The sequence below is a fragment of the Alosa pseudoharengus genome, unplaced genomic scaffold, assembly GCF_046254945.1.
Source record: "Alosa pseudoharengus isolate Yale_2024_CS ecotype anadromous, Long Island Sound unplaced genomic scaffold, YU_APseudo_1.1 YU_APseudo_1.1_scf_17, whole genome shotgun sequence".
Lineage (NCBI taxonomy): Eukaryota > Metazoa > Chordata > Actinopteri > Clupeiformes > Clupeidae > Alosa > Alosa pseudoharengus.
Genome location: NW_027468640.1, coordinates 27,157,304 through 27,185,173, shown reverse-complemented (window position 1 = coordinate 27,185,173; position 27,870 = coordinate 27,157,304). Strand labels below are relative to the sequence as shown.

General features: G+C 41.2%; 1 protein-coding gene and 1 long non-coding RNA gene across 2 annotated transcripts; both read right to left on the bottom strand.

The window, feature by feature from the left end:
• Positions 1-522: 522 nt before the first annotated feature.
• LOC143128072 (uncharacterized) lies at positions 523-1,789 on the bottom strand. Its single transcript, XR_012987796.1, has 3 exons — positions 1,591-1,789; positions 1,058-1,321; positions 523-697 (listed from the first exon to the last, which is right to left on the bottom strand). It is a non-coding gene; the product is annotated as an uncharacterized LOC143128072 (long non-coding RNA).
• A 12,186-nt stretch (positions 1,790-13,975) lies between these two features.
• LOC143128071 (tenascin-R) lies at positions 13,976-27,863 on the bottom strand. The gene is made up of 9 exons (XM_076289750.1): positions 27,720-27,863; positions 18,393-19,589; positions 17,925-18,182; positions 17,406-17,669; positions 16,793-17,050; positions 15,784-16,044; positions 15,106-15,375; positions 14,745-14,842; positions 13,976-14,582 (listed from the first exon to the last, which is right to left on the bottom strand). Exons 1-9 carry the CDS (start codon positions 27,748-27,750, stop codon positions 14,520-14,522), a joined length of 2,700 nt encoding a protein of 899 aa, XP_076145865.1. The 5' UTR covers positions 27,751-27,863; the 3' UTR covers positions 13,976-14,519.
• Between the last annotated feature and the right edge of the window lie 7 nt (positions 27,864-27,870).

The window sequence follows — 27,870 nt, the reverse complement described above, 5'->3', positions numbered from 1 at the left end:
AATCCAGCGATGGTAACCAGCCTTGAAGAGGTTTAGACTTAGAAGTGAAGTGGCACAGTCAAGGAGGATGTCACTGATATAGTCATAAATGTGACAAAATGAACTGTGCACGATTATTTGTAGCGTTTGTGATTAGGTAATTGAGTTGGTTCATATTACGATTGCAATAATTGTGCAACCCTAGCATCGAATTCAGCATTGGCTATCAGCCTTAAAGAGGTTTAGAGTGGTAACTAAGGGCATCGTTAGTTACACAAAGAGAAAGATTGCCTACATTCTGTAAAGCGCCATGATACATGTGTTATGTTTTGGCGCTCTATAAGCACAATAAATTGAAATTGAAATTAAATTGAATTGAATTGAAAGATTGAAGGTGAAGATTTCATTATTTCTTTATCTTTTGATTTTTCATTTACTGAAAAGGGACTTTCTTGTGAAGCCTTGAATGGTTTCATTTCCCCCCCCCCCCCAAAGGATTCATTGACTTGTGCCCACACAGTAATGTTGAACGCACTTCCAGGCACAAGTCCTGTGGCATTAAAGTTGTCATCTTTAGTGCTATTATCAAAGAGGACAGATCCATTATCCATTACAAATACACGGTAATTCTGGACATCTCCATCTGGTTTTTCCCAAACCACCTTGAAGGTATTGGTTGAAGGATCCTTAACTTGCAGATTCTTCACTTTGTTTGGTCCTATGCAGGAAAAACAAACAAACCAAAAAACTATTTGCAAGACATTGTATTGTCATGTTGTAAAAAACATTTATATCACTCAAAGACAGTGACTATCATTAGTGTCCACAATAGCTCTGAAAGATAGCCAGCACCATCCTGACTGCTCATTTCCATGTGGTATCCTCTGAGGTGAGTGACCAGTAATATTAGCAAACAAAACACAAGGTCATATAAATCCTGGTTCTCTATGCTCATGCCCTTTTATTTGCTGATTTATTCTGCCCTTCTAAAAGGGAGGTCCAGCCTTGTTTCCTGGACAGAGTCTTTGTCACTCTGAGAGAAGCAGATGATAGGAGATGATCGGAGAGCTGCACTTACTAGTGAAGAAACTTTTATTAAAGCGTCGACCTGGTATGGACTCGTCGGCCACCTCTGCGCTGACCTCAACGGTATATTCCCGACCTGCTATCAGGTGCTTAACAGTGTGCTGACTTATTTTGACATTTGTACAGTTAACTCAGTTGGATGTGTCATACACACACAGCCGGTAGAAGTCAATTCCACCTGGGGGTGGACTCCAAGTTAAGTTGACTGAGGTCTCTTGAATGGCTGAAAGACTGAGGTTCTGAATCTGGTCTGGCTCTGAGAGAGAAACACAGAATAAAACACATTAAATAACTATGCGTGTAGTATCACAAAGGGTATAAGACCACACATTGTAGAAAATCCATTTAAGCAAGATATACTGTGTGTTGATGGCAATATATTTTTGGCAATATATTTTTACAGGTTACAAATTGATCACAGTTTGACCTCTCTCTAACCCCTCAACCAAAAATGGTGTCAACAGGTCTCATGTTACTCACAATTGAAGAGCTATCAGTGTCAATCAAATAAGAACTTCCACTTACGGCTGTAGAAGTAGTCTGTTTGGGGATTAAGATCCCTCCCACACTTGATTGGAAAGACATAGACCGTGTACTTTGTACCAGAAGTCAAGTTAGTCAACTCTGTGGTCAGGGCTGAGGTTAGCGAGTCTTGAGTCCAATTATGCTCCTGACTTTTCACCTCCACCCTGTAGCCAGAGATTTCTCCAGGTGCCTCCAACCAGTTCACTCTCGCACTGACGTATGTGATGTTATGCACCTGTACCTTCCTATAGAAACAATCTGCATACAGAAAAATGAGCAAGAGAGATTAGTGGAAAAATTCTGTAATATTCTGAATAATAATATTATATATAATATATAAACATTACAATTAGGAGAATGTTATGAGACTGGACATTTATATAAGATAAATATAAATGCACTTACCATCATAACAGATGTAAGGTAAGACTTCAGAACAAGCCCTTTCCCACCACAACCCAAAGCTCAGCAATACCAAGCAAGCGTCCTCAATAAACTTATTAAGGTCTTCCTCACGGCTGTCAGTGAGATCGGGACATGGGGCAATGGTAGGAGGTGGAATAGTACTAGCGGGAGCGACGCTAGTTGAGATAGTACTTGGAGCCGAAGTACTGATTGCGGCACTAGTACTTGGAATAGTACTAGGGGGAGCGACACTAGTTGATATAGTACTTGGAGCCGAAGTATTAGTTGCGGCACTAGTACTTAGAGCTAAAGTACTGTTTGTGATGGTACCAGTAAAAAGGTTGTGTTGTTAGTGTTTGAGTTTGTCACATTTGGATTGGGGGTTGCGACGGTTGTGTTGATTTTTGACATGGTGGTGTTTGTGATGGTACCAGTAAAGGTTGTGTTGTTAGTGATTGAGTTTGTCACATTTGGATTGGGGGTCGTGGTGGTAGTGTTGATGTCTGACATGCTGGTGTTTGTGATGGTACCAGTAAAGGTTGTGTTATTAGTGTTTGAGTTTGTCACATTTGGATTGGGGGTCGTGGTGGTAGTGTTGATTTTTGACATGGTGGTGTTTGTGATGGTACCAGTAAAGGTTGTGTTGTTAGTGATTGAGTTTGTCACATTTGGATTGGGGGTCGTGGTGGTAGTGTTGATGTCTGACATGCTGGTGTTTGTGATGGTACCAGTAAAGGTTGTGTTGTTAGTGATTGAGTTTGTCACATTTGAATTGGGGGTCGTGGTGGTAGTGTTGATGTCTGACATGGTGGTGTTTTGAGAAATGGTGGCATTCCAGGAGGTCTGATATAAACTTGGTGTTGTAAGATATCTAGACAGAGCATCCTTTGCTTCTGGATCTTCTATACATTTAAGAAGTTTCTCCAGCTGGGGACACATGGATGTCTGATTTGTCATTCCGAACGTGGAATTGCTGTCCACCGTGGAATTCCCGTCCATCGTAGAATTCCCATCCACTGTAGAATTCCCATCCGCTGTAGAATTCCCATCCGCTGTGGAAATCCCATACGCTGTGGAAATCCCATCTGCTGTGGAATATGTGGAATAGCTGGGTGTAGAAGTCGTTGAAATGAAATGGGTGTTAAGCTCACACTTGATTGGTTCCGGCTTGGGCTTTGGAACAGGACGACCTGGATACCAGTTCTGGATGGTCACAGGATCACCATTGGACCAGCGGGACCACGGAAGTTTTCCCTCAAAGAAGCTGAACCACGTGGAGTTGACGTCAATGGTGCCATCAGTGTCATTGGTGCCATTGGAGAACTGGACCCACGGAGGTGTGCCACTGAACCACTGGGACTCGGGGCGCTGGGACTTCGTGCTGTTTGTGGTGTTGGACAACGGCGCCACGGTTTCGTTGAGCAGCCTCCGAAAACCCACCAAGGCAGCTCTGCTGCGGTTGTCCATTTGTTCCAGCAGGAGGTGTGCGTCTTCGGTCGTGATGGTGGCCATCTCCCTGTAGCACACCTGGCAGTGCTGCCGAGCGGATTTCCAGCTGGAGGCATTGGGCTGTAAGAAATACTCACGCTCTGCCCTGCCCAGAGACAAGGTAGGACAACTCAGTTATGTTATGTTAGGTAAGATGTGTCCATGTTCTGAACACTGTATCTTTTCAGAGTGTTAGCTGCTGTGATAACTTATTTATCCATGAAATTATTGAATTTTTAATTAAAACCAATTAAAATTATATTAAAACAATAAACAATTATTAACTGTATTAGGTGGTTATCAAGAAATGATGAAGCACCATTGGACACCATTTATCTATAAACGATAGGAACATCTGTTTGTCTGTTATTCGCATTGCATATCTCTCGAACCGTTCATTTCAAATGTGGCAGGTGTCTTGCTAGTGAGTGCCGTGCCAAGTTTGATGTGCATGTGCATGTGCGTACCTATGTCTACATGTCTACTGTGTGTGTGTGTCTTTATGTGTGTGCATGCATGCATGAGGGCCTCCGTTGAAAAATTTCTGGAGCGCTTGTAATTCCAAATGGGAGTCGTTTAAGGGCGAATCTCCCGAAGGGTGTTATAAAGGTGGTAAACTTGGTGCTTTCTCTGTGTAGAGGTATCTGCCAAAACCTGGAAGCGGCATCCAGCCATGTGAACATGGTTGCGCCACTGAGTTTAGCAGTAATTTCCTCAGCAGTTGGAAGGGCATACCTCTCTTTCCTTACAGCCTCATTTAACCTCTTCAAATCAACACAGATGCACACCTTTCCCATTTTTCCTTGGAACTGGCACCAGTGGTGCATACCAGTCAGTGGGCTCAGTCACAGGCTCAATCACCTCATTGTCCTCCAATTTCCCAATTTTCAAAAGAAAACCCTTCTGGCATTGCACACTTTCCATGTGTGTTTCAAGTTTCAGATCCCAGGAATATTATTTACATGGACAACAGACTTACCCTCACTGTCTTGAGATGAACCTTTCTCCCTTACAAGGACAGTTGTAAATCTGTCAGTTGAACATTCGAAATGGCAAAATCTTTTAATTTCTGATGTTTAGCTGTGGATAAATTCTACCCTTGAGTAACATTACTAAAACCCTAGCATGGTACAACCATGAGAACAAGATTACTCAACAAGCATGTCACCACAGCTTTTCATCTAGACGTACAGAAATAAGTTAGAATATCTCAAATTTCAATAATGGATAAATGGTGTTGGTTACCAAGCAATGTGTTTGCTCTACTTTGAAAGTCTAGAGTTGCGTATTCTATCTGACTTGGCAAAGATTGGCTGTTTCTTTTGTACTTTCTAATTTTAGCAATATAACCTCCAAATCCTGGATAATTAATTATTGTAAACATACACTACAATGCAATTGTATACCAAAAACTAATGCAATGATTGCAGTGACTAAATGTTAAAGTGAAGCTTCACAACATCAGATATAGCACAACATACAAAAAGAGAAGAAAAGAAAACCAGCATCCCACTTTCAGTATTCCAAATAGTGAGATAAAATTATGAACAGGAAAAATTCACTCACCCAGTAGAAACACCAAAAAAACAAAGAGGTATTAGCATACATTTTGTTCCTGAAATCCACCCTGAATACATTGTTCAGCTCCTATTAGTTAATCCTGATTGTTATTATTATTTCTCAATCCAAATTCAGAACACCACAAAGAGAAGGGCTGATCTAGATCAAAGACTGGATTATGAGATCTAATCTGATTTCATGATGCTTTTTTTATTGTAAAACAACTCATTTTCAAGACTTGATAGCTTAACACACTAGCCTGGCTAACTGGGAACTACAAGTTCTCGTATTTGAAACATGGTTTACGAATGCCCAGAGCCGTTTATTGGGCGCTACGAATGTCTATCAAATGCGTCTGTACGTAGCTCATAACCGCTTCCGCGTGTTGTCATCGTCTTGCTGTCCCCCCTTGTTCTGTGATTGGTTCCTTCGTTGAGGTGAAAACAAAGTCCATGGAATCTAGGCTGCCTATCAGCGTCAAAAATCGCGCGCAAGGCAGCATGGGAAAACCCACTGGATTTTACATGCACTTAGATATAGGCCTTCCGATCAGGTGACGGGGCTCTCAACAGTGCAGCACGTACCAATCTGAAGAGGGGCATCCGAAAGGCCATGTCGGACTACAGGAGGAGAATCCAGGACCACCTGCACAGCAACAATAGCAGGCAGGTGTGGCAGGGAATCCAGCACATTACCAACTACAGGTCCATCTCCGGGGCTGCAGAAGGGGATGCCTCACTGGTGGAGGAGCTGAACCACTTCATCGCCCGTTTCAAGGTTAAGTCACCAGAGGCAACCACACCACATCCAGCAGCCCACAGCGACTTCATCCTCACGGTAGAGAAACATGAGCAACCAACATTGGATTATCACACTCCACCTGCCTCTGGATTAAGGACTCTCTGACAGACCGCATTCAGTGGGTAAGAGTGGGCCCCCATCCAGGGCCTTCAGCCTCAGCACTGGCTGCGTGCTGAGTCCCCTGCTCTATACCCTCTACACCCATGACTGCACCCCCGTTCACCACAGCAACACCTTCGTCAAATTCGCTGATGACACCACGGTGGTGGGGCTCATCTCGCGAGGGGATGAGTCCAACTACAGAGACGAGGTGGAGCGATTGGCGGTGTGGTGCAGACAACGCATCAAAGACCAAGGAGCTCATCGTGGACTTCAGGAGGAAGAAAACGGACATCCAGCCGCTGCTCATAGGCGGGACATGTGTAGAGAGGGTCTCTGACTTCCGCTTCCTAGTCAACACCATGGAGGACCTGACCTGGAGAGCCCACATCACGGCGCTTGTGAAGAAAGTGAAGTCCCAGCAGAGACTCTACTTCCTGAGAGTTCTCAGGAGGACGACATCCCTCAAAAACTGCTGGTGTCCTTCTATCGCTGCTCAGTTGAGAGCATTATGTCATACTGTCTCCTGTGTGTGGTTTTCGAGCTGTACTGTGCACAGAGGGAAAAGCTCCAGGGGGTCACAAAGGCAGCACAGAAAATCATTGGCTGCCCTCTCCCCTCTCTGGAAGAACTTCATAGCTCCCGCTGCCTCAAAATGGCCAAAGGTATCATACAGCAGTGTTTCCCAAAGTCTGGGTCGCGACCCACGGGTGGGTCGCAGGAGATTTTATTTGGGTCGCCAGCACAATTTATGTTGTGTTATAGGCCTAACTGATACCATTTGTCATTTGATACCAGGAAAGCTAAAAATGTTCTATTAGGATGTAGATTGTTAACTACCACAGTCACGGTTTTGTCATAAAAGCTCATGAAACTGGCGCATGAAACTGGGGGACGAACGCATCGCAGAGGGGGTGCCAGCATGGATATCTACCTCTCAAAATGAAACCGTTCTATGGGGCGCCTGCCATGTACCTCGCAGTTGCAAACTGCAAGGGACATGAATCCGCCTATTTGCACGAACATTAATAGATACCAGTTCCTTAACTTTACCGATTAAAATCTAGTGACCGTGCTGTCAACTAAAGCAGACACCCATAGACCGGACATAAGGCCATTCAATTTGCATACAGTTTCGATTGCAGATGCAATCTTTAAAGTTAATAGCAACCTCCTCACATTCTTATTTCTGATTTAAAATGCACAACAGTGCATTATATTAGTCTACAATTTAAATGGGCATTTTAAACACTATTCCTCTCGTTTTCTACCTCGCTAACTCCAAAGTAAAGGCGCATTCTTCCGGCTATTGCGCAAACGCCTCTTGTTCTGATATAACGACTATACAATATAATATAATACAACAATACAATATAACGACTTGAGTTATTTGCTGTTTACATTGGAATTGACGTCCACAGTGTTATGGACCCATTTGTCTGCAACGCAACGTAGCCTACAACATTTTTTTTAGAAATACAGGAACAGCTTACTATGCTGACGAATGACGACTGCGCAACATGCGAGAATTTGCCCTACTCTCGGATGCGCATTAAAACGTATCTTTTCAGTAGTCATTTCCAACTTTTCACGCTGATGGTGCTCAAAATGCAACACAACCGTGTTTAAAGCAGGGATCCTATAGCAATGTATGGTTGGGGGAGGCATAGAAAAGTTGGAGAACCTGTGGCCTAAAACAATACTGGTGGTTGCAGTGGGTCGCCAGAAAAAAAGTTTGGGAAACACTGTCATACAGGACTCATCACACCCCGGCCACACACTGTTCAAATGACTGCCGCCAGGCAGGAGATACAGGTCCATGAAAACAAGAATAAACAGACTATCCAACAGCCATAAGTGCATTAAATAGTGCTACTAAAGCATATAGCTCCCACCACTCACTTATGTCATAGGGCTATGTGCAAATTTTAAATGTGAATGTCTGTATGGTTGTCTCTTATGTGTTTTTAGCATTATACACTGCTCAAAATAAATAAGAAAACACTTTTTCATAGGAGTATAGCATCAAGTCTATCAAACTTGTAAGCTATTGGTCTGGCCAGTTACGTAACAGAGTTGGTTGTGAATCAGTTTCACCTGCTTTGGTGTCATCAAAGTTAACGACAGGTGCACTAGAGGGGCAACGATGAGACGACCCCCAAAACAGGAATGGTTTTACAGGTGGTGGCAACTGATCATTTTTCCATCTTTATCCTTCTTGACTGATTTTTCACAAGTTTCGCATTTGGGTAGGGTCAGTGTCACTACTGGTAGCATAAGCCAGTACCTGGAGCCTACAAAGGTTGCACAGGTAGTCCAACTCCTCCAGAATGGCACACCAATACGTTCCATTGCCAAGACTTCTGTGTCTCCCAGCGCAGTCTCAAAAGGAGATTCCTGGAGACAGGCAGTGCATGGCAAGGTGCTCAAGAGAGTGAGTGTCATGGTGAATGTGCAAAAAGTAGTCCAACATTAGTTCAACAGTGCAACAGTGCAACAGTGCAAGAGTAAGGTCTAGAGACCAGCATAAATAATATGGACAAATAGAAGAGTAAAAAACTATTTCAGTGCAAGAACAGGTTGAGGTAATAGGGTTAGGGACCGTTCGTTATTTATAAATGGGATCACCGGAGGGATTTTGAGTGCCTCGATCAAAAGTTGCATGACCCTCCCCTGCCTGCTATATAATTTTCAACGACCCTCCAACAGTATTTTCAGAAATGACATGACCCTCCCAGGCCAATTGTCGATGTCTTCCGCCCACGCTACAGGCTACAGGCTATGCGCTATGCTATGAAAACACATCAATATGCTACTGCCCTAAAACCAACCTCTGCTTTCTGATCTTACACATCACACTTCACCAAGATGGTGGCCATTTCAGTAGATTTACTCACTAACATTGTTGTGGAAACACAATAAGCATGGAAACTAAATGCACACTTCCTGCAACTGCATTAGCCTACTTGAAAAGTTACTCCTCTAGTATATTCACATGAAATAAAACAATAAAGCATTGAGACCATTCAACAAAGCACACTGGGTAATAACAAATTCAACACATGAACTTGTTGCTATGGACTCGTCTCTAGGCTTCCTCAGTCATTGTAAAGCTGCCGAAGCTGAACATTATCCAAAACGCAATTTCTCAGACGAGCGTCAATTTGGGAGCTTGCTACACTCCTTCCTTCTCAAATGACTTGAAAAGGCCGTTTGCACAATTTCACAAATAATCACAGGGACCGAAATACTAACATGCCAACTTTTTCCGGGTTTATCATTTTAACGTTTCCCCGCTGTCTTGCCGTTTTAATATTTTCCCGTAGAATATCCCATATTACTGTAATAGCCTACTATCATAACATTAGTCCTGCATTCTGGCTGTCTCTGTGTTGTCCTGTTGTTACCCCTTGCCCTTCCAGTGTATTCAAATAATCGTTTTGCTTGCTTGAATGCGAACTCAGAGTGATGTTAACCTAGGCCTATTTAAGTTAACGACGTGGTTGTCGTGAGAACACGATTCATTAGCGCTTGCAGTGTTCGGCCGTAGGCTATGCCTACGTGCGCACCTGCCAGGCTACTCAGCTAGACAAAGAATTCCCCCTGTATATACACTCCAAGTTGGCCAACCATAACTTACCAACTACACTGTAGACCATAAACTGGCTATTTATATGACCAAATGTATTTGTTCAACTTTATGAAGCAGAATTACGCACTACTTGGAACGTAACACATTTTTGTTGGCAGGAGAGAGAATGACAGCGATTAACAAATTGCACTTGTTGCTGGTTACCAATAAATACTATATATTTTTTTGCAAACAACAAAAACAGAAAGGATGGAGACAGCAAAGCTAGAGATGGGTAGGAACAAGGTCAATTGGTAGAAATGCTTGTCAAAACGTTAGGAGCTGGATGTGTGGATGAATGTATATGAATGAAACACAAGTTAATACAAGGTAAACTACAAAGTTAAATTTAGCTTTTTTAGGGCTGGATAAAGTTGACCTACTGAATAAATAACTAAAGTAGGCTACTTTGTTGCTCCAACCCTTCCAACGTTAATGGGGACGAATGTTGACATTTTCCGTATTTTGCGTGAGAAACCCGGGAAATCTCCCTTATTTTCATTGTTCAATGTTGACAGAGCTATGGAACGAAAGAGAACGTTATATGGCGACAGAAATCAACAATCAAACAAGCCACTTTGATTTTTTGCTGTTTTCATTAATACAAAAGATGGGTGACCCTCCCTCCTAGACAAAAAAAAGTTAGGTGACCCTCCCCTCATCAAAGAATAAAAAGACATGACCCTCCCCTATTTTCCTCTGGTGACCCCGTTTATAAATAACGAACGGTCCCTTATAGCCATTCATTAATTCAGTATTGTAGCAGAAGCCTGACCGCAGCCATTGATCATGTGTGCTAATATAGCATGAAAAAAAGTGTAGCAGTAAAACAGTAGTGAGAACATTAGGCTGTGTACATTAGTAAAACAGTAGTAAAAACAGTAGTAAAACAGTAGTAAAGCAGTAGTGGGCAGTCAGTACTCAAACATGGAGAGGGTGGAGAGGCAGACAGACTAAGCAGAGAAGTCTATCTCTCCTCTTCCCTTTAGTGAGGCATTGAACAGTTCAATGGCCCTAGGAACAAATTACTTCCTCAGCCTTTCAGTTGTGCATGGCAGTGAGCGAAGTCTCCAGCTGATCAAGTTCTTTTGCTTTTTGATAGTGCTGTAGAGTGGATGACATTCATTGTCCAAGATGTTGATCAGTTTGTTTAGGGTCCTTTTGTCAGATATTGAAGTGATGCACTCCAGTTCAGCTCCCACTACAGAGTCAGCCTTCCTTACCAGCCTGTCAAGTCGCCCAGCATCCAGCTTCCTCCCCAGCATACCACTGCATAGAAGAGGGCGCTGGCCACAACAGACTGGTAGAACATCCTGAGGAGCTTGCTGCACACATTGAAGGACCTGCTCTGTCCTTTCTTGTAGAGTGCATCAGTGTTGGCTGACCAGTCCAGTTTATTGTCCAGGTGGAGACCCAGATACTTGTAGGTGCTTACCACCTCCACATTGACCCCATCAATGGAGACTGGTAGCAGAGCGGCCTTAGACCTGCGTAAATCCACCACCATCTTCTTGGTCTTTGAAGTGTTGAGTTGAAGGTGATTGAGTTTGCACCACTGCACAAAGTCCTCCACCAGGCTCCTGTACTCCTCCTCTTGCTCGTCCCTGATACACCCCACAGTTGCAGTATCATCAGAAAACTTCTGCATGTGGCATGACTCGGTGTTGTAGCAGAAGTCAGATGTGTACAGGGTGAACAGGACTGGAGAGAGCACAGTTCCCTGTGGCGCTCCGGTGCTGCTGATCACAGTGTCAGAGAGGCAGTTCTTCAGTCTGACGAACTGTGGTCGCTCGGTCAGGTAATATGTAATCCAGGTTACCAGGTGAGCGTCCACACCCATCTGCAAGAGTTTGTCTCCCAGTCTGAGGGGTTGGATGGTGTTAAAAGTAGGGCTGTCAATCGATTAAAAAAAATAATTTAATTAATTACATACTCTGTGATTAATTAATCTAAATTAATCGCATTTATAATTTTTGCTGTGAAAGTATTTAAAATATTTAATTCAAATGAATCATTGAATAATCAGCATTAGTGACATTAAAGTTCAAAAACTCTTTTATTATTATTTTCACTGTTCAAATAATGGCCATAATAATCTATATGACCTAATATGCTGAGGAAATAAATTCAAAACTGCTTTGGGAAGAAGTTTTTTTTTCACATACAAGGCTCGGGGTCAAAGGTCATACAGAATCGATTAATCAGTTATTTTTTCTCAAATTAATTAATCGAAATTAATCAGTTATTTTGACAGCCCTAGTTAAAAGCACTTGAGAAATCAAAGAACATGATTCTCACAGCACTTTTCCCCTTGTCTAGGTGAGAATGTGTCCTGTGTAAAAGATAAGTGATGGCATCGTCCACGCCCACTTTCTCCTGGTATGCAAACTGTAACGGGTCTAGTGCATGGCGTACCTGGGGTCTGAGCATACATAAGACCAGTCGCTCCATAGTTTTCATCACGTGATGTTAGAGCGACAGGTCTGAAGTCATTAAGCTCACTGGGGTGTGGTTTCTTGGGGACGGGGGTGAGACATGATGTCTTCCACAGTGTTGGAACTTGTCCGAGACGTATAGACTCCAGTTGAAAATGTGCTTCAGTGGCTCCACCAGTTCAGCAGCACAGGCCTTGAGCAGAAGATCCTGTACCCAGCAGCAGGACCAGTATCTGCTCCTTTGTGCAAGGAGGAACAGTAGGAGCCCTGCCAAAGCCCCACAAAATGACCTCCAGCAGGCCACTGGTGTGAATATCTCTGACCACACTGTCAGAAACAGACTTCATGAGGGTCACCTGATGGCCTCTAGAGGGACCTGTGCTCACTGCCCAGCACTGTGGACCTCAATTGCCATTTGCCATAGAATACAAAATTAGCAGGTCCCTGGCGCATTAGCGCCCTGTGCTTTTCACAGATGAGAGCAGGTTCACCCTGAGCACATGTGACAGACGTGAAAGGGTCTGGACATGTTGTGGAGAATGTTATGCTGCCTGCAACATCATTCAGCATGACCGATTTGGTGGTGGGTCAGTGATGGTCTGGGGAGGCATACCCTTGGAGGGACGCACAGACCTCTATGGGCTAGACAATGGCACCCTCACTGCTCTTAGGTATCGGGATGAATCTTCACACACATTGTCTGACCCTGTACTGGTGCAGAGGCCCCTGGGTTCCCCCTGGTGCACAACAATCGCCGGCCACATGTGGCGAGAGTGTGCAGGCAGTTCCTGGAGGATGAAGTTATTGATACCATTTACTGTCCCCCACACTCCTCTGACTTAAATCCAGTAGAAAACCTCTTGGACATTGTGTTTTGGTCCATCCAACACCGGCAGGTTGCACCACAGACTGTCAAGGAGTGGCCGTGTCTGAGAGCAGACCCCCAGGACACCATCCGCCGTCTCATTGTCAAGGATGTGGGGTCCATACGAACTACTGAGTACCATTTTGAGTTGCTGCAATGAAATTTAGGCAAAATGGACTTGCTTGTTGCATGATTTTTTCACTTTTTTCATTAATTTTCGTGGGGGTCTTTGAATTCAGCCCTCTGTAGGTTGATCATTTTCATTACCAAAAAATAATGTGGCATCCTTTACCCCACCTCAGTACCTCAGTATAGATATCCAGCATTAGTTTTTTCCCCATTGAGATCTGATGTGTTTTCAGTGTTCTTTTAATTTTTTGAGCAGTGTACATATGTAGCAGTACCATTCTCTTTTTTATGTATTTATTTATGAATATACTACCTCAATAGATGTCTTGTTGCCATGGGTGGATTATGAACTTTCGGGCCCCTGGGCCCAGATGTATTAAGGGCCCCCCACTTATTGTCGTATATGTGGGAGGGGGGGGGTTGGGAGAACTCCCCCAGAACATTTTTAATTTGTTTGATGTGATTTCCTGTATTCTGGTGCATTTTGGGGATGGCCAATACTAAATTCAATCAGATTCATAGCCTACATCCTGATTTGTTGATATTGAGGCAATGATTCCATGCAAAGGCTTGGGCTTCAGGGCCCCCTGACCCCCTGGGCCTGGGCCCAGTAGGCCCGTGCAGTAATCCATCCCTGCTTGTTGCACTTGACAAGGAATGCACTTAATTAAGTTGTATCTGTTACAATGACAAATAAAGATATTGTATTCTATTCTATTGTATTCTATACGTTCACATTTATCCATTGTATTATTTAGGCCTACCATACTGTTTCATTATAAAGAAGTTTTTAAGACAAAAATATATCCCGGGTCCACATGGAAAAGTTAGTGGAATGGCTTTGGGATAATTTCTATTGATTCTGGTGACCATACTTATGTCTATAATTAGCCCCAACAGACCTACAGTAACAGGTGCATCTCAAAAAACATTGTGGAAAAGTTCAAATTGATTTCAAATAGTGAAACTTTAATATTTTAGATTCTTTAGGCTACACATAAAGTTAAATATTTATTTTTTTGTTCTTTTAATCTTGATGATTACATCTCAAAGCTCATGGAAATAAAAAAAATCAGTAGCCTAAGGCCTATCTCAAAATAGTTTACAATAGGCTACAGAAACGTATGAACTAATCTGAAGATTCCAGACAATACACCCTTAACAAATATAAAATATCTATACTTCAAAGATAGGCCTACTGCACATGCAAAAACATAAAATGCAAAAACCCCTGAATGTCTGTCTGCCACTGAAGGAGAGTTAAAAGTAATATATTAAATAGTAATATAGAAAAACACAACATGGCCATAGTAGGCTATTTACATCCATGAAGGTTAGTAATGCAAGAGTGAGATCCAGGAAAATATGCTGCCTGTGTAGGCCTACAGTCAATGTCATAAAGTCGCTGAATTAATGTGTGGATGAAGGCAAAAATTCAAGAGATCATAAATCTTTCGTTGTAAGTATGTGCATAATTTGTGTAATATCCAATCATTACCATCCATTACATTTAAGTTCAATTTTTCCAATTAAGATCCCAGAAAATTCCGTCCAGCTTCGAACTGAAATTAGCCTTCAACTGTAAGAACAAAAACACACAGTATTGATCAGTTTGGTGTTGCTTCACCCCAGCAGTTATAGAGTCGTCTCTTGTGCCTGTTCATATCTGTTGGTAGTGTTTTTGCATGTCTAAAACTAGAAAAGCAACAAGCTGTTCGTCAATGCTATCCATGCCACTCACCGCTTTTAAAAGGTTGGCCTGGGCATTTTGCATGGTACAGCCCAGCGGCTCACTGGATTTGCACAGCATTGTGAGAGTGATGTTCCTCTTATTTGCGACTGTGAACCACAAATAGTCACATCAGGAGGAGGAAGACAAGGGGGAGAGAGAGAGAGATACAAAATTCTATTCAGCAAAAAGAAAGTAAACAAGTATCGGGTATATAAAGCCAAATACAGTAAAAGCTAAAGTGAGCAAAATCAAAAGATATTCAAATATTGTGTTAAATAATAAAATATAAAATTTAAATAATACATAAATTAAATAATACATTTAAATATTTCTTAGTGATTGTTGTGCAAATAATCACAAAACCAATTACCTGTCTTGGCTTCATTGTATATCGGTTTACTGCTCCGTTTTCCAGCAAAAACACTAACATTACACCCATATGTTGTTCCAGGCCTTAAGTCTGTCAGAGTGGTATTGGTGTCTTCAACTTGTTTTTTCACATCGTACCCCCAAAACTTGGTCATGCATACCACATCATACTTTATTGTCACACCATCAGAATCGTCCGGTACCTTCCATGTCAGATTGATTTGAGTAGTACCATTTGGGAACATTTTGAGATCCTTTGGTTCATTGGGCACTGCAATAGAGAACACAACAGGCTGGTCACAGCATGACCAAATTGCAAAATAATCTGTTCAATCTAAACATTTTGGTATTGGTTATGAACTGTATCTTGCACTGAAAATGTGCAAGAAAGCTCTGTATATGTCAGTAAATGAAGAGTTTGGTTCCAAAACGCTATATCTCCGTTTTTAAAAACATTAAAAAGTATTTAATTGTGTATTTCAGTTAAAATCAATTAAATCACAGTGGTGGTGTTTTGATTGAGTAAAGATGAATCAAATAACAATACCCAATTACAGTTCTACTGAAATTACTTGGAAAACAAAATGTAAAAAATATATTTATGAAAATTCATTAAAATGGTGGATATAGTGTTCTTCAAACATATGAAGATATGCACTGCTTTTGGTATTACACTTACAGGTATAATCGCTTTTATTTGTAATATCACTTTGTAGTTTTCCAAGTCCAATCACTTTGACTTCTACCATGTACTGTGCACCCGCTTTCAATTTACTGAATTTCACAGTAGTATTAGGTGTTAATTGTTCTTCAACGTCCGTGCCATCAGGGTCCAATAGTAACACGCTGAAATTCGTATGGCCCCCTACTGGGTTTGTCCATGTAACGGTAATTTCATTTGCGGTTGTATCCATTTTCAGGTCACGGACAGGGCCTGGCTCTACAAATATATGGAGAGAGACATACATTTTTAAAAGGGTTACCATAATTTTATGCATCAATCAGCAGGGCAAATTCAATGACTGCAAAAGCACAGGCATGGCTTTACTCCGTTCCACTACAAAGAAATGGGGCCAAAATTAAAATGACAGATGTAGGATGTCCAAATTAGAGCCAATTTGTGCACACTAAGAGCGTATTAGGTGCAGAGCACAGTAAACAGAATATTGGACAAATCTGCCAAGAGTCTGTATTTGGTTAAATCTCCTCCATTTCTTATATGGTTGCTTGCTTCACTTAAGCTTACACGACCAGCTTCACAGGGTTTGACAAGTTTGACTGGGTAACTCTGATAGCAGCTCATTTTGGCCCTGATGTGGCTCTGATCTGGCCCAGATCATCAGTGCATCCAATCCAGTGTTGGCTATCAGCCTTGAAGAGGTTTAGACTTAGAAGTGAAGTGGCACAGTCAAGGAGGATGACATTGATATAGTCATAAATGTGACAAAATGAACTGTGCACGATTATTTGTATAGCGTTTGTGATTAGGTAATTGAGTTGGTTCATATTGCGATTGCAATAATTGTGCAGCCCTAGCATCCAATCCAGCATTGGCTATCATATCAGCCTTGAAGAGGTTTAGAGAGGTTGACTAGGGGCATCATTAGTTACACAAAGAGAAAGATTGACTGTGAAGATTTCATTATTTCTTTATCTTTTGACTTTTCATTCACTGAAAAGGGACTTACTCGTGAAGCCTTGAATGGTTACAGGTTTTCCCTCCCAGGATTCATTGACTTGTGCCCACACAGTAATATCGAACTCACTGCCAGGCACAAGTCCTGTGGCAGTAAATGTGAAGCTGTTGGTGGTCTCATTAAAGAGGACAGATCCATTCTGCACAAGGACACGGTATCTATTGGCATTTCCCTCTGGTTTTTCCCAAACCACCTTGAAGGTATTGGTTGAAGGATCCTTAACTTGCAGATTCTTCACTTTGTTTGGTCCTATGCAGAAAAACAAACAAACAAAAAAACAATTTGCTAGACATTGTCATGTTGTAAAAAAACATTTATATCACTCAAAGACAGTGACTATCATTAGTGTCCACAATAGCTCTGAAAGATAGCCAGCACCATCCTGACTGCTCATTTCCATGTGCCTATGTGGTATCCTCTGAGGTGAGAGTGACCAGTAATATTAGCAAACAAAACACAAGGTCATATAAATCCTGGTTCTCTATGCTCATGCCCTTTTATTTGCTGATTTATTCTGCCCTTCTAAAAGCCTTGTTTCCTGGACAGAGTATTTGTCACTCTGAGAGAAGCAGATGATATGAGATGATCGGAGAGCTGCACTTACTAGTGAAGAAACTTTTATTAAAGCGTCGACCTGGTATGGACTCGTCGGCCACCTCTGCACTGACCTCGACGGTATATTCTCCACCTGCAATCAGGTACTTAACAGTGTGCTGGCTTATGGTGACATTTGTACAGTTAACAAAGTTGGATGTGTCATACACACACAGCCGGTAGAAGTCAATTCCACCTGGGGGTGGACTCCAAGTTAAGTTGACTGAGGTCTCTTGAATGTCTGAAAGACTGAGATTCTGAATCTGGTCTGGCTCTGAGAGAGAAACACAGAATAAAACACAATAAATAACTATTTGTGTAGTATCACAAAGGGTATAAGGCCACACATTGTAGAAAATTCATTTAGGTAAGATATATTGTGTGTTGATGAAAATATTTTTTGGTTACATAGATTTTAATCACAGTTTGACCTCTCTCTAACCCCTCAACCCAAAATGGTGTCAACAGGTCTCATGTTACTCACAATTGAACACCTATCAGTGCCAATCAAATAAGAACTTCCACTTACGGCTGTAGAAGTAGTCTGTTTGGGGATTAAGATCCCTACCACACTTGATTGGAAAGACATAGACCATGTACTTTGTACCAGAAGTCAAGTTAGTAAACTCTGTGGTCAGGGCTGAGGTTAGCACGTCTTGAGTCCAATAATGCTCTTGACTTTTCACCTCCACCCTGTAGCCAGAGATTTCTCCAGGTGCCTTCAACCATTGCACTGCCGCACTGACGTATGTGATGTTATGCACCATTACTTTCCCATAGAAACGATCTGCATACAGAGAGAGATGAGCAAGAGAGATTAGTGGAAAATTCTGTGGCACGGCTAAACGCAGAGCGCCAATCAGCAGGTCATGCATTTGACACTCATGTCACAATAAATATAACTACAAAACTACACGCTGTATGTTTACGAAACATTACAATGAGGAGAATGTTATGAGACTGGACATTTATGTAAGATAAATATAAATGCACTTACCATCATAACAGATGTAAGGTAAGACTTCAGAACAAGCCCTTTCCCACCACAACCCAAAGCTCAGCAATACCAAGCAAGCATCCTCAATAAACTTATTAAGGTCTTCCTCACGGCTGTCAGTGAGATCGGGACATGGGGCAATGGTAGGAGGTGGAATAGTACTAGCGGGAGCGACACTAGTTGAGATAGTACTTGGAGCCGATGTACTGGTTGCGGCACTAGTACTTAGAGCCAAAGTACTGTTTGTGATGGTACCAGTAAAGGTTGCATTGTTAGTGTTTGAGTTTGTCACATTTGGATTGGGGGTCGTGGCAGTAGTGTTGATGTGTGACATGGTTGTGTTTGTGATGCTATCAGTAAAAGTTGTGTTGTTAGTGTTTGAGTTTGTCACATTTGGATTGGGGGTCGTGACGGTAGTGTTGATGTCTGACATAGTGCTGTTTGGAGAAATGGTGGCATTCCAGGAGGTCTGATATAAACTTGGTGTTGTGAGAGATCTGGACAGAGCATCCTTTGCTTCTGGATCTTCTATACATTTAAGAAGTTTCTCCAGCTGGGGACACGTGGATGTCTGATTTGTCATTCCAAACGTAGAATTGCTGTCCACTGTGGAATTCCCATCCATCGTAGAATTCCCATCCGCTGTAGAATTCCCATTCACTGTGGAAATCCCATCTGCTGTGGAATATGTGGAATAGCTGGGTGTAGAAGTCGTTGAAATGAAATGGGTGTTAAGCTCACACTTGATTGGTTTCGGCTTGGGCTTTGGAACAGGACGACCTGGATACCAGTTCTGGATGGTCACAGGATCACCATTGGACCAGCGGGACCACGGAAGTTTTCCCTCAAAGAAGCTGAACCACGTGGAGTTGACGTCAATGGTGCCATCGGTGTCATTGGTGCCATTGGAGAACTGGACCCACGGAGGTGTGCCACTGAACCACTGGGACTCAGGGCGCTGGGACTTCGTGCTGTTTGTGGTGTTGGACAACGGCGCCACGGTTTCGTTGAGCAGCCTCCGCAAACCCACCCAGGCAGCTCTGCTGCGGTTGTCCATTTGTTCCAGCAGGAGGTGTGCGTCTTCGGTCGTGATGGTGGCCATCTCCCTGTAGCACACCTGGCAGTGCTGCCGAGCGGATTCCCAGCTGGAGGCATTGGGCTGTAAGAAATACTCACGCTCTGCCCTGCCCAGAGACACTAGTAGGGATGAAAAGCAAGGTAGGACAACTCAAAGTTATGTGTCCATGTTCTGATAGACATGCAACACTGCATCTTTTCAGAGCGTTAATTGCTAATAACTTATTTACCTCCATGAAATTATTGAATTATTAATTAAAACAAATTAAAATTATATTAAAACAAATAACAATTATTAACTTTATTAGGTGTAGCCTGGTAAGAAATTGTGAAGCACCATTGGACACCATCTATCTATAAATGATACGTCTGTCTGTTTGTCTGTTATTCGCATCTCTCAAACCGTGTCCGATTGATTTCAAACGTGTTAGATGTCTTGCTACGGACACGAGTAATTGCAGTGCCAAGTTTGAGTCATTTGAATAAGTAATGTAAAATATATTGTTAAATATATCGGTAAAAGAAGCACACATTGGGTTTCTCTGCTCTACTGTAGCCACAGGACCAGAGACAGAGATGGTAAGTGGAGTTTTGCCAGCACTGAATCAGGGCACAGTACGGGTCAAGATGCAAGATGTCTGGATGATGAGCATGTCTGAGAAAAACAATAAAGGTTCTCTGTATGCAGTTTGCTTACATAAAATGATTCTGCAGATTTTTGCAACAACATACCAACAAACATATGCAGTGGCTGTTTTAAAATTATTAAAAATGATGTGCAATAATCTGACACTTCAAATAGACCAGGGGCCTCATTTATAAAAGTGTTGCGTAGAAATCATCCTTCATTTGATCTTAGGTAATTTCTGAAATGATCGTAGTGTGATTCAGAGAAAACGAACGTACGCACAAAAAAACGTGCGTAGGCCACCCTTCCAGATGTGCCCATTATAAATCACAAATGAACGTCAACTTGTGCGCAGCAGGATGGTTTTAGGTCTCCGCCTTGTAAACACCCCCTCATCAATATCATTAGCATATGTTTTAATGAAATCAATGGCCTAAAAGCTGTAGCCTATGTAAAATTATATATTAAAAACATTAGTATAGGCCTAGCCTATGCCATCTGATGTTAACTAGCCTATATGCGTCGTTCGAATAGCTTAACTAATTATGTTTTTTTCCAGCAAAGCTTTCTGGAAAGAGATCGTATACATCCATGTCCATTGCTTGCTTTCATTCCTTTTGCTTGCAGTAATGTGAATAATCAACATTTATTATGTTTAGGCCTACTTTGTAAAAAAAAAAATTGGGTAGGCCTACCTTATGAAGGAAAGACCTCTAGGCCTACAGCATAATCCTATAGCCTACGTTATGGTAGCCTACAGTAGGCTACTGTACGTTTCCAATATGACCCAGGGTAATATGCTGATTTAGCCTACAAAACAGATGACTACATTATAAGCGTGATATGTCATGTAGGCTTAACGTTTCTTTTAGGATAGGCTATGTTTTTGCTGAAAAAGTAGCCTAGTTCGCCGGTCATTATTAATTAATTCTGCATATCTTTGCTATCGTTTTCTTTCAATAATGTCCAATGGCTTAAACATTGTCCTTTATTGTTTGCTTTAAGCCTACCTTTATATTTTAGCCTACATTATCCAACTCACGTATTGTCATCTGATCTTGGGCACTGCCAGTCAAAAAAAGCAAACAGGTGCGAGCTCTGCACCTCTTTACGCAACTCCGACGCAACACTAAATATGAAGATGCCCTGCTTTCAGAGGATAACTTCCGTCCCTTGGTTGTGTAGGCTATATATGATATAAAATATCTATAGCCTACATTGTATAGCTTACATTCAAATATTACCTTTCTGTTATGGAGCTGGGAATAGGCCTATGAGCGCAAATTAGGATGTAGTGGAGGCTAAACGCGAGTAAACGCAGTTTATCCACCTCTGCAATTTCAGAAATACAGTTTAGGCCTACCCACCTCTTAGTTTATCCACCTCTCAAAAGAGTTTATTCACTTTTAACATTCAAAACTGTATTATCCAATACTATCCTATATTCCCAATACTGTACATTAACCTCCACCATTATCAAACATGTTCTGAATGCCTTTTAAAAAAATCCGATACCGCATGGCGCAGTCCACCTCACCGAGATTGCAGAATTCATAGTTCACCAACCTCTTATTTTACCACTACATCCCTGGCACAAATGTACTTTTCCTCTCCTAAACGAGGGCGAGTGGACATTTGATGGTCAATATTAGATTGGTGAGAACACCAAATATACTAGATCACCTGTAAGAATGTTTCAATCATTCTATCGTAGGTCTTGGTGTTTTTTAGATATTATGAAATAAGTAAGCTATACGTTTTTTCACTTTCTTAAGTGGGCTATAGTTCTCATTAGCAGTTTTATGCCAAACCATGCCAAACCATGAAACATTAAGCTGCGTCCAAAAACGTCTTTAAAAATCTTCTGATATTGATCATGCATATGGCAAAGAAAGACATGAGATCGTTTGTCTTGAAATTTTGAAAATGCATCGCACTTAGACCTCAGATTACTTGCAGTACCCCCGCATTACCACAAGGAAGTGGTCGTACGTCAAGTTTGAACCTGACGTGGAGATAAGCACTTTTCCACGTCAAAGACGTTTTTTATAAATCTGAGCGTTGGCATGGATTTGAGCGTACGCACGGTCTAAAATCAAATGCGTAAGAACGCTTTATAAATGAGGCCCCAGGCTACTTTGGACTTGAGACTTTGAATAAACAAACGACAATTCCAACTGCAAAGTCCCAAATTGAAACAAGTGATAGGCTAATGGTCCCGTATTTAAAGGAACACGCCAACATTTTGGGAAATTGGTTTATTCACTGTCTCCCCCAGAGTTAGATAACATTATGAATAGCCTTCTTTTCTCTGTGCGTGCAGTAACTCAGCCTGAAGCTCCCACCATTAGCATATTGAGATCCAGCGTATAGCACCCAAAAGTGACAAATAAACTCCAGCATATTCCCATTTATATGTTGTGACTTGTATAGTTGCAACATATAGGTTACAGATGCAATGTAAAATGAGAGATAGCCTCGCTTTTTCTAACCATATAAACTTGGAACTATGTGCTCATTCAGGCGAAGCACTAATTGTGTGATTTGCACCTGAAAAGCTGCCATAGCAGTGTATCCCCTGAATGAGATAGTTCCAAGGGTGTATTAGAAAATCGCTGTGTTGCATTTTACAATATAATTGGTACACATTGTGATTCTACTAGTCACAACATGTAGGCTAAAAAGAAACAATGCTTGAGTTCTTTTGTCACTTTTGGGAGATTGGACTGCCCACCAGAGATGCTAAGCTTTGCTAACGATGGGTGCTTCAGACTGAGTTATTGCACTTAGACTAAAAGGGTAGCCTATGTAGGCCTATCATGATCTGATCGATGATGATGATTGATGCATCTTTCTACAAAATGGTTTGTCTTCTATATCATTAAGTTATTCAATAGGCTAAACATATGCCTTACATCACAGCTTTAGGCTCATGTCATTTCGATCAGCTACGGACAACAGAGTGTGATGTCACTTAAAGGCTACCTTTGATTGTTGAGATTGTTGAGTCATATTGTTGCAAATTTCAAGAGATGATGCATCATTCCACAAAATGGTTTGTCTTCTCTATCAGGAAGTTATTCAATAAGCTTAACAATAAACATAGCCTTAACTGAAAACAGCTGTTAGGTTTATGTCATTTTGATCTGTAAAAATGTCACATGCAGCCATGGCTAAATTTTGCATACTGCACATTAGGCTAATATAATATTCAGTATTCATTATTGAATGCTTAACTGGAATTATGTTTTTTCCCAATCATTCTATTTTTAAAGCAGGCATACCTGCGGGCATGTAATTGGGCTATGGGTTTTCTACAGGAATGGCATGTTTGAATGGGCACTGCAGGCTAATGTAAAACTGACAACACCATTCTGGTTGATAAGCAATGAGCTTCATGGCGTTCTCATGTTTAGTTAACTTAAGTTAGTTTTAAAAACGTTTTTCCAAAAAAAACGACAAAAGAAAACTGACAACCTGGCATGACATAAAAGTATCTATCTATCTATAAAATCATCCTTTCAAATGTGCTGTTCTTTGAGGAAATGGTCAAATGCAAATAGGACCTTCAGGCATTGCACATTTTGCATGTGTGTTTCCAGGAAGAAATTCCAGGAAAATGATTTACACTGTGCAGCCTAAGAGGAACTTTTCGCCCTCACAGTGACAGTTGTAAATCCATCAGTTGAACATTCAAAATGGCAAATTCTTTAATTTCTGATGTTTAGCTGTGGCTATGGCACAACCATGACAACAAGATTAGGCCTACTCAACAAACATGTCACCGCAGCTTTTTATCTAGACGTACAGGTGGGTACGATTGGTAAAGGGTGTTGGTCACCAAGCAATGTTTAGCTCTACTCTGAAAGTCTACAGATGCTATCTGACTTGGCAAAGATTGGCTGTTTCTTTTGTACTTTCTAATTTTAGGGAAAACTCAGCCAAATCCAGGATAATTGATTATTGTAAATATACAACCCCAAAACAGAAAAAGTTGGGACGTTGTGTAAAATGTGAATAAATACAGAATGTAATAATCTGCCAATCTTTCAAACTCATATTTAGTTGCATAAAGGATACAGACAACATATCAAATGTTGAAAATGACAAATTTGACTATTTCATGGAAAAAATATATGTTCATTTTGAATTTGATACCAGCAACATTTCAAAAAAAGTTGGGACGGGGGTGACAAAATGCTGGAAAAGTCCTGTAATGATAAAGAAAACAAAAGGAGGAATGTTTCACAACTAATTAGGATAACTGGCAACACAATTGGGTATGACAAAGAGCATCCCAGAGAGGCAGGGTCTCTAGGAGTAGAGATGAGTAGGGATATTCAACACTGTGTTGTAAGGCTGCCTACACAATCGCTTGGAGCTCCAGTGGAATTTTTATTTCATGACGGTCTAACCGTTCATGTGCCGTTGAAACGGCGTAAATAGGCAACCCATAAGGCCAGCACTATAACTCCGAGCGTGGTAAACAAAATAGGATATTTCAGGCAGTAAATGCTCCCGTTAAGAACCAAACCAGATTTTGTTCAAATCTACACACCTATGGCTACTGAAAAATTTAAGGTTCATTTAGCAAATGTTATTTTTAACATCGTTGTTTTAGAATTTCTGAACAAATATGTGGTGATAATTGGGATATATGCAACAGATTTTGCGTGATGTCAAAGGACAGACCGAGGTGAAGTTAGTTTGATATTTGATATTCGGATATTCGACAGATATTCAATTTTTTTTAATGCAGCCGGTTTCACCCCGTGTTTGCAGACAATGTACAAACAGATGACCTGTCTACTTGCTCCCAGTCGACCTACTTAGGGACCGTCAAGTACCTTTTGAATGACCTTCATAGTCTTTTTTGTCAATAGCTTTGACATCATGTGACCTAGTGACTCCAAACCAATGCAGAATAGTTATCCTATATGGGACTCACAGACACACCTCTTTTTATAGTCACTGTATGCACACTGTATTTTATATGAATATTTGAAAGAAAATACATTATTTCCCATAAGGTCTCCTTTTTTTCAATACCTCCCAAGTCATGTGACCTGGGGACTCCAAATCAATACAGAATAGTTATCCTATATGGGACTCATCAGACACACCTCTTTTTATGGCGACTGTATGCACGCTGTATTTTCTATTAATTTTTTAAAGAAAATACATTATTTCATAGAAAAACACTCCTTTTTTTCCAATACCTCCCAAGCCATATGACCTAGTGACTCCAAACCAATGCAGAATAGTTTTCTTTAATTTACTTCCATTATTTCATATAAGAAACAGACTCCTTTTTTTGTGTAGCCTATGCATTATGTGGGCTAAAGAAGACAAATCTATTGTGCGTAGGCTAATACTTGAAGTAGGCTAGTCAAGTAAGCAAATAGTATTTGTATGTGTGCTTCGAATAAAAACATTTATCTGTTTTCAACGTTATGTACCAGAATTACTTGGCTATAGAACCCCACATCTGGTTTGCTTGGAGAGAGAGCATGCACACACTTTATGGTAGGCTACCAGCCAATTCAGTAGGCTAACTCAAGACTGCAAGGCCATCATCATACAACGTTTTAAGCAATAAACAAAATACTAACATAACAGTGAAGTTGTTCGTTTTTTCATGGTTTATTTTTTCCAAAAGCATCCTCTCCCCATGTGTCTATTGCTTTTACGTAAGGAGCTTGTAACAAAGTTGGCTTTTCTTCGTTTTCATTTTCTCTAGGCATATATGCTCAACAAATATCAGCGAGCTCTGCGAGGTATCAATGAACAGAAAACCGTGTTGGCTAACAATTTATTAAATACGTCGCTGTAGGCTACTGCCTTTTCAGCGCCTTCTGCTTGGTGATTCAGTCTTTTGAATTCGTTTGGCCTTGCCATGCAGTTGTAGGCTACAACGTCTCTTGCCGTTCCCTTCATGTGTTCTATCAAAATGTTGTATGCCCTCATGGACAGTAGCTCCTTGATGTCTGCATCTTTCCAGGTCGGAGATTTTCTGGACAGCATTCTGCCACTCCATCATAACACTGGCATTTAAGTCAGATCGAAAGAAACGTCACCAACGCACGAAAGAAACATCACCAACACGCCCTCTCACTAGGTGTGATCTTAACCGCATGTTCTACGCTTCATTCAGACACAGCACATTTACATAATGTCCGGAGGAAATACTAGGGGGGGAGTAGTATAAACACCGGGTGAATTCGGACTTCCACATGACCGGTTATGTCGTTCAGATATACCCCACCGTTTAACATCGGCAGAACCTCCGGTCTTACACGTATATCTGAAAGCGCTTACTGTAAGCACACTGTATTTTGGAGTCACTAGGTCACATAATGTCAAAGCTATTAACAAAAAAGACTATGAAGGTAATTCAGAAGGTACTTTATAGACGGTCCCTAAGTAGGTTGGCTGGGAGCAAGTAGACAGGTCATCTGTTTGTACATTGTCTGCAAACACGGGGTGAAACCGGCTGCATAAAAAAAAATTAATATCTGTCGAATATCCGAATATCAAATATCAAACTAACTTCACCTCGGTAAAGGACAGCCACTCATGAGAAAGAGTGCTGTAAGGTGTCTTTTACCCTTTCCAACTATACCTCTGTGAGAGTGGTTTTTCCACACTGGCATATCTGAAGTAAAGGGCAAGGCTGAAACATAGACTGTATAAAATAGGGGCAGGAACCAGAGAATAATATGATCGCTATATGCACCACTAGGCTATATCACCACATGCGCATTATTATTATTATTATCTATGTGCACAGTTTGATACTCAATTCAAAAACTGCAGCCAAAATTGTAACAGCCAAATTTGTATTGAGGCATGATACACAAAATACCACTGTCTTATCTGGGCCTGAGCTTGTTTCAAATGGACTGAAGCAACATGGAAAAAGGTCCTGTGGTTAGACCAATCAAAATTTGCCAATTTTTTTGTAAAGCATGGACTCATCAGGGCTAAAGAGTAGAGGGCCTATCTAAGTATCCAACCTATCCAACTTGTTTTAGTGCTCAGTTCGAAACCCAACATCTATGACGGTGTGGAGGAGCATTAGTGCCTACAGCATGGGCATCTTGCACATTTGGCAAAGCACAATCAATTCTGAATTATGTAGATTTTGAGCAACATATACTGCCATCCAGGCAACATCTTTTCTGGGAAAGACCTTGAATATTTCAAGAAAACAATGCCAAATTGAATTCTGCACATATAGTATTTATAGTATAGTATTTCTCCACAGAGGAAGAGTCCAGATGCTAAAATGGCCTATCTACAGTCCAGATTTGTCAAATTAGGTGCATAATGGAATGAAAAACATGACTAAGAATACCCCATACTGTTGAGCGATTGAAATCTATATCGAGGAGTAATTCATTCTCAAAACTCTAGCAAATGGTCTCCTCAGTTCCGAACCAGATCAAATTTTCATTTTCAACATTTCATGTTGTCTGTCTTTTTTGATGCTAAATATGGGTTTACAAGATTTGTATATTATCACATTCTGTTTTTATTTACATTTTACACAACGTCCCAACTTTTTCTGTTCAGTAATCCAGATAGTGAGATAAAATGTTGAACAGGGAAAACTCACTTACCCAGTAGTAACACCAAAAAAACAATCCACATTCTGTCTCTCCTATCCGGTTACTTAGATGCAGAAGAGTGTATAATCAATGGTCTGGAACAACTACTTATACTGTTTGGTTTGGGTCATGTTATCAGTGGTCTGCATTTGCATAGAGCACA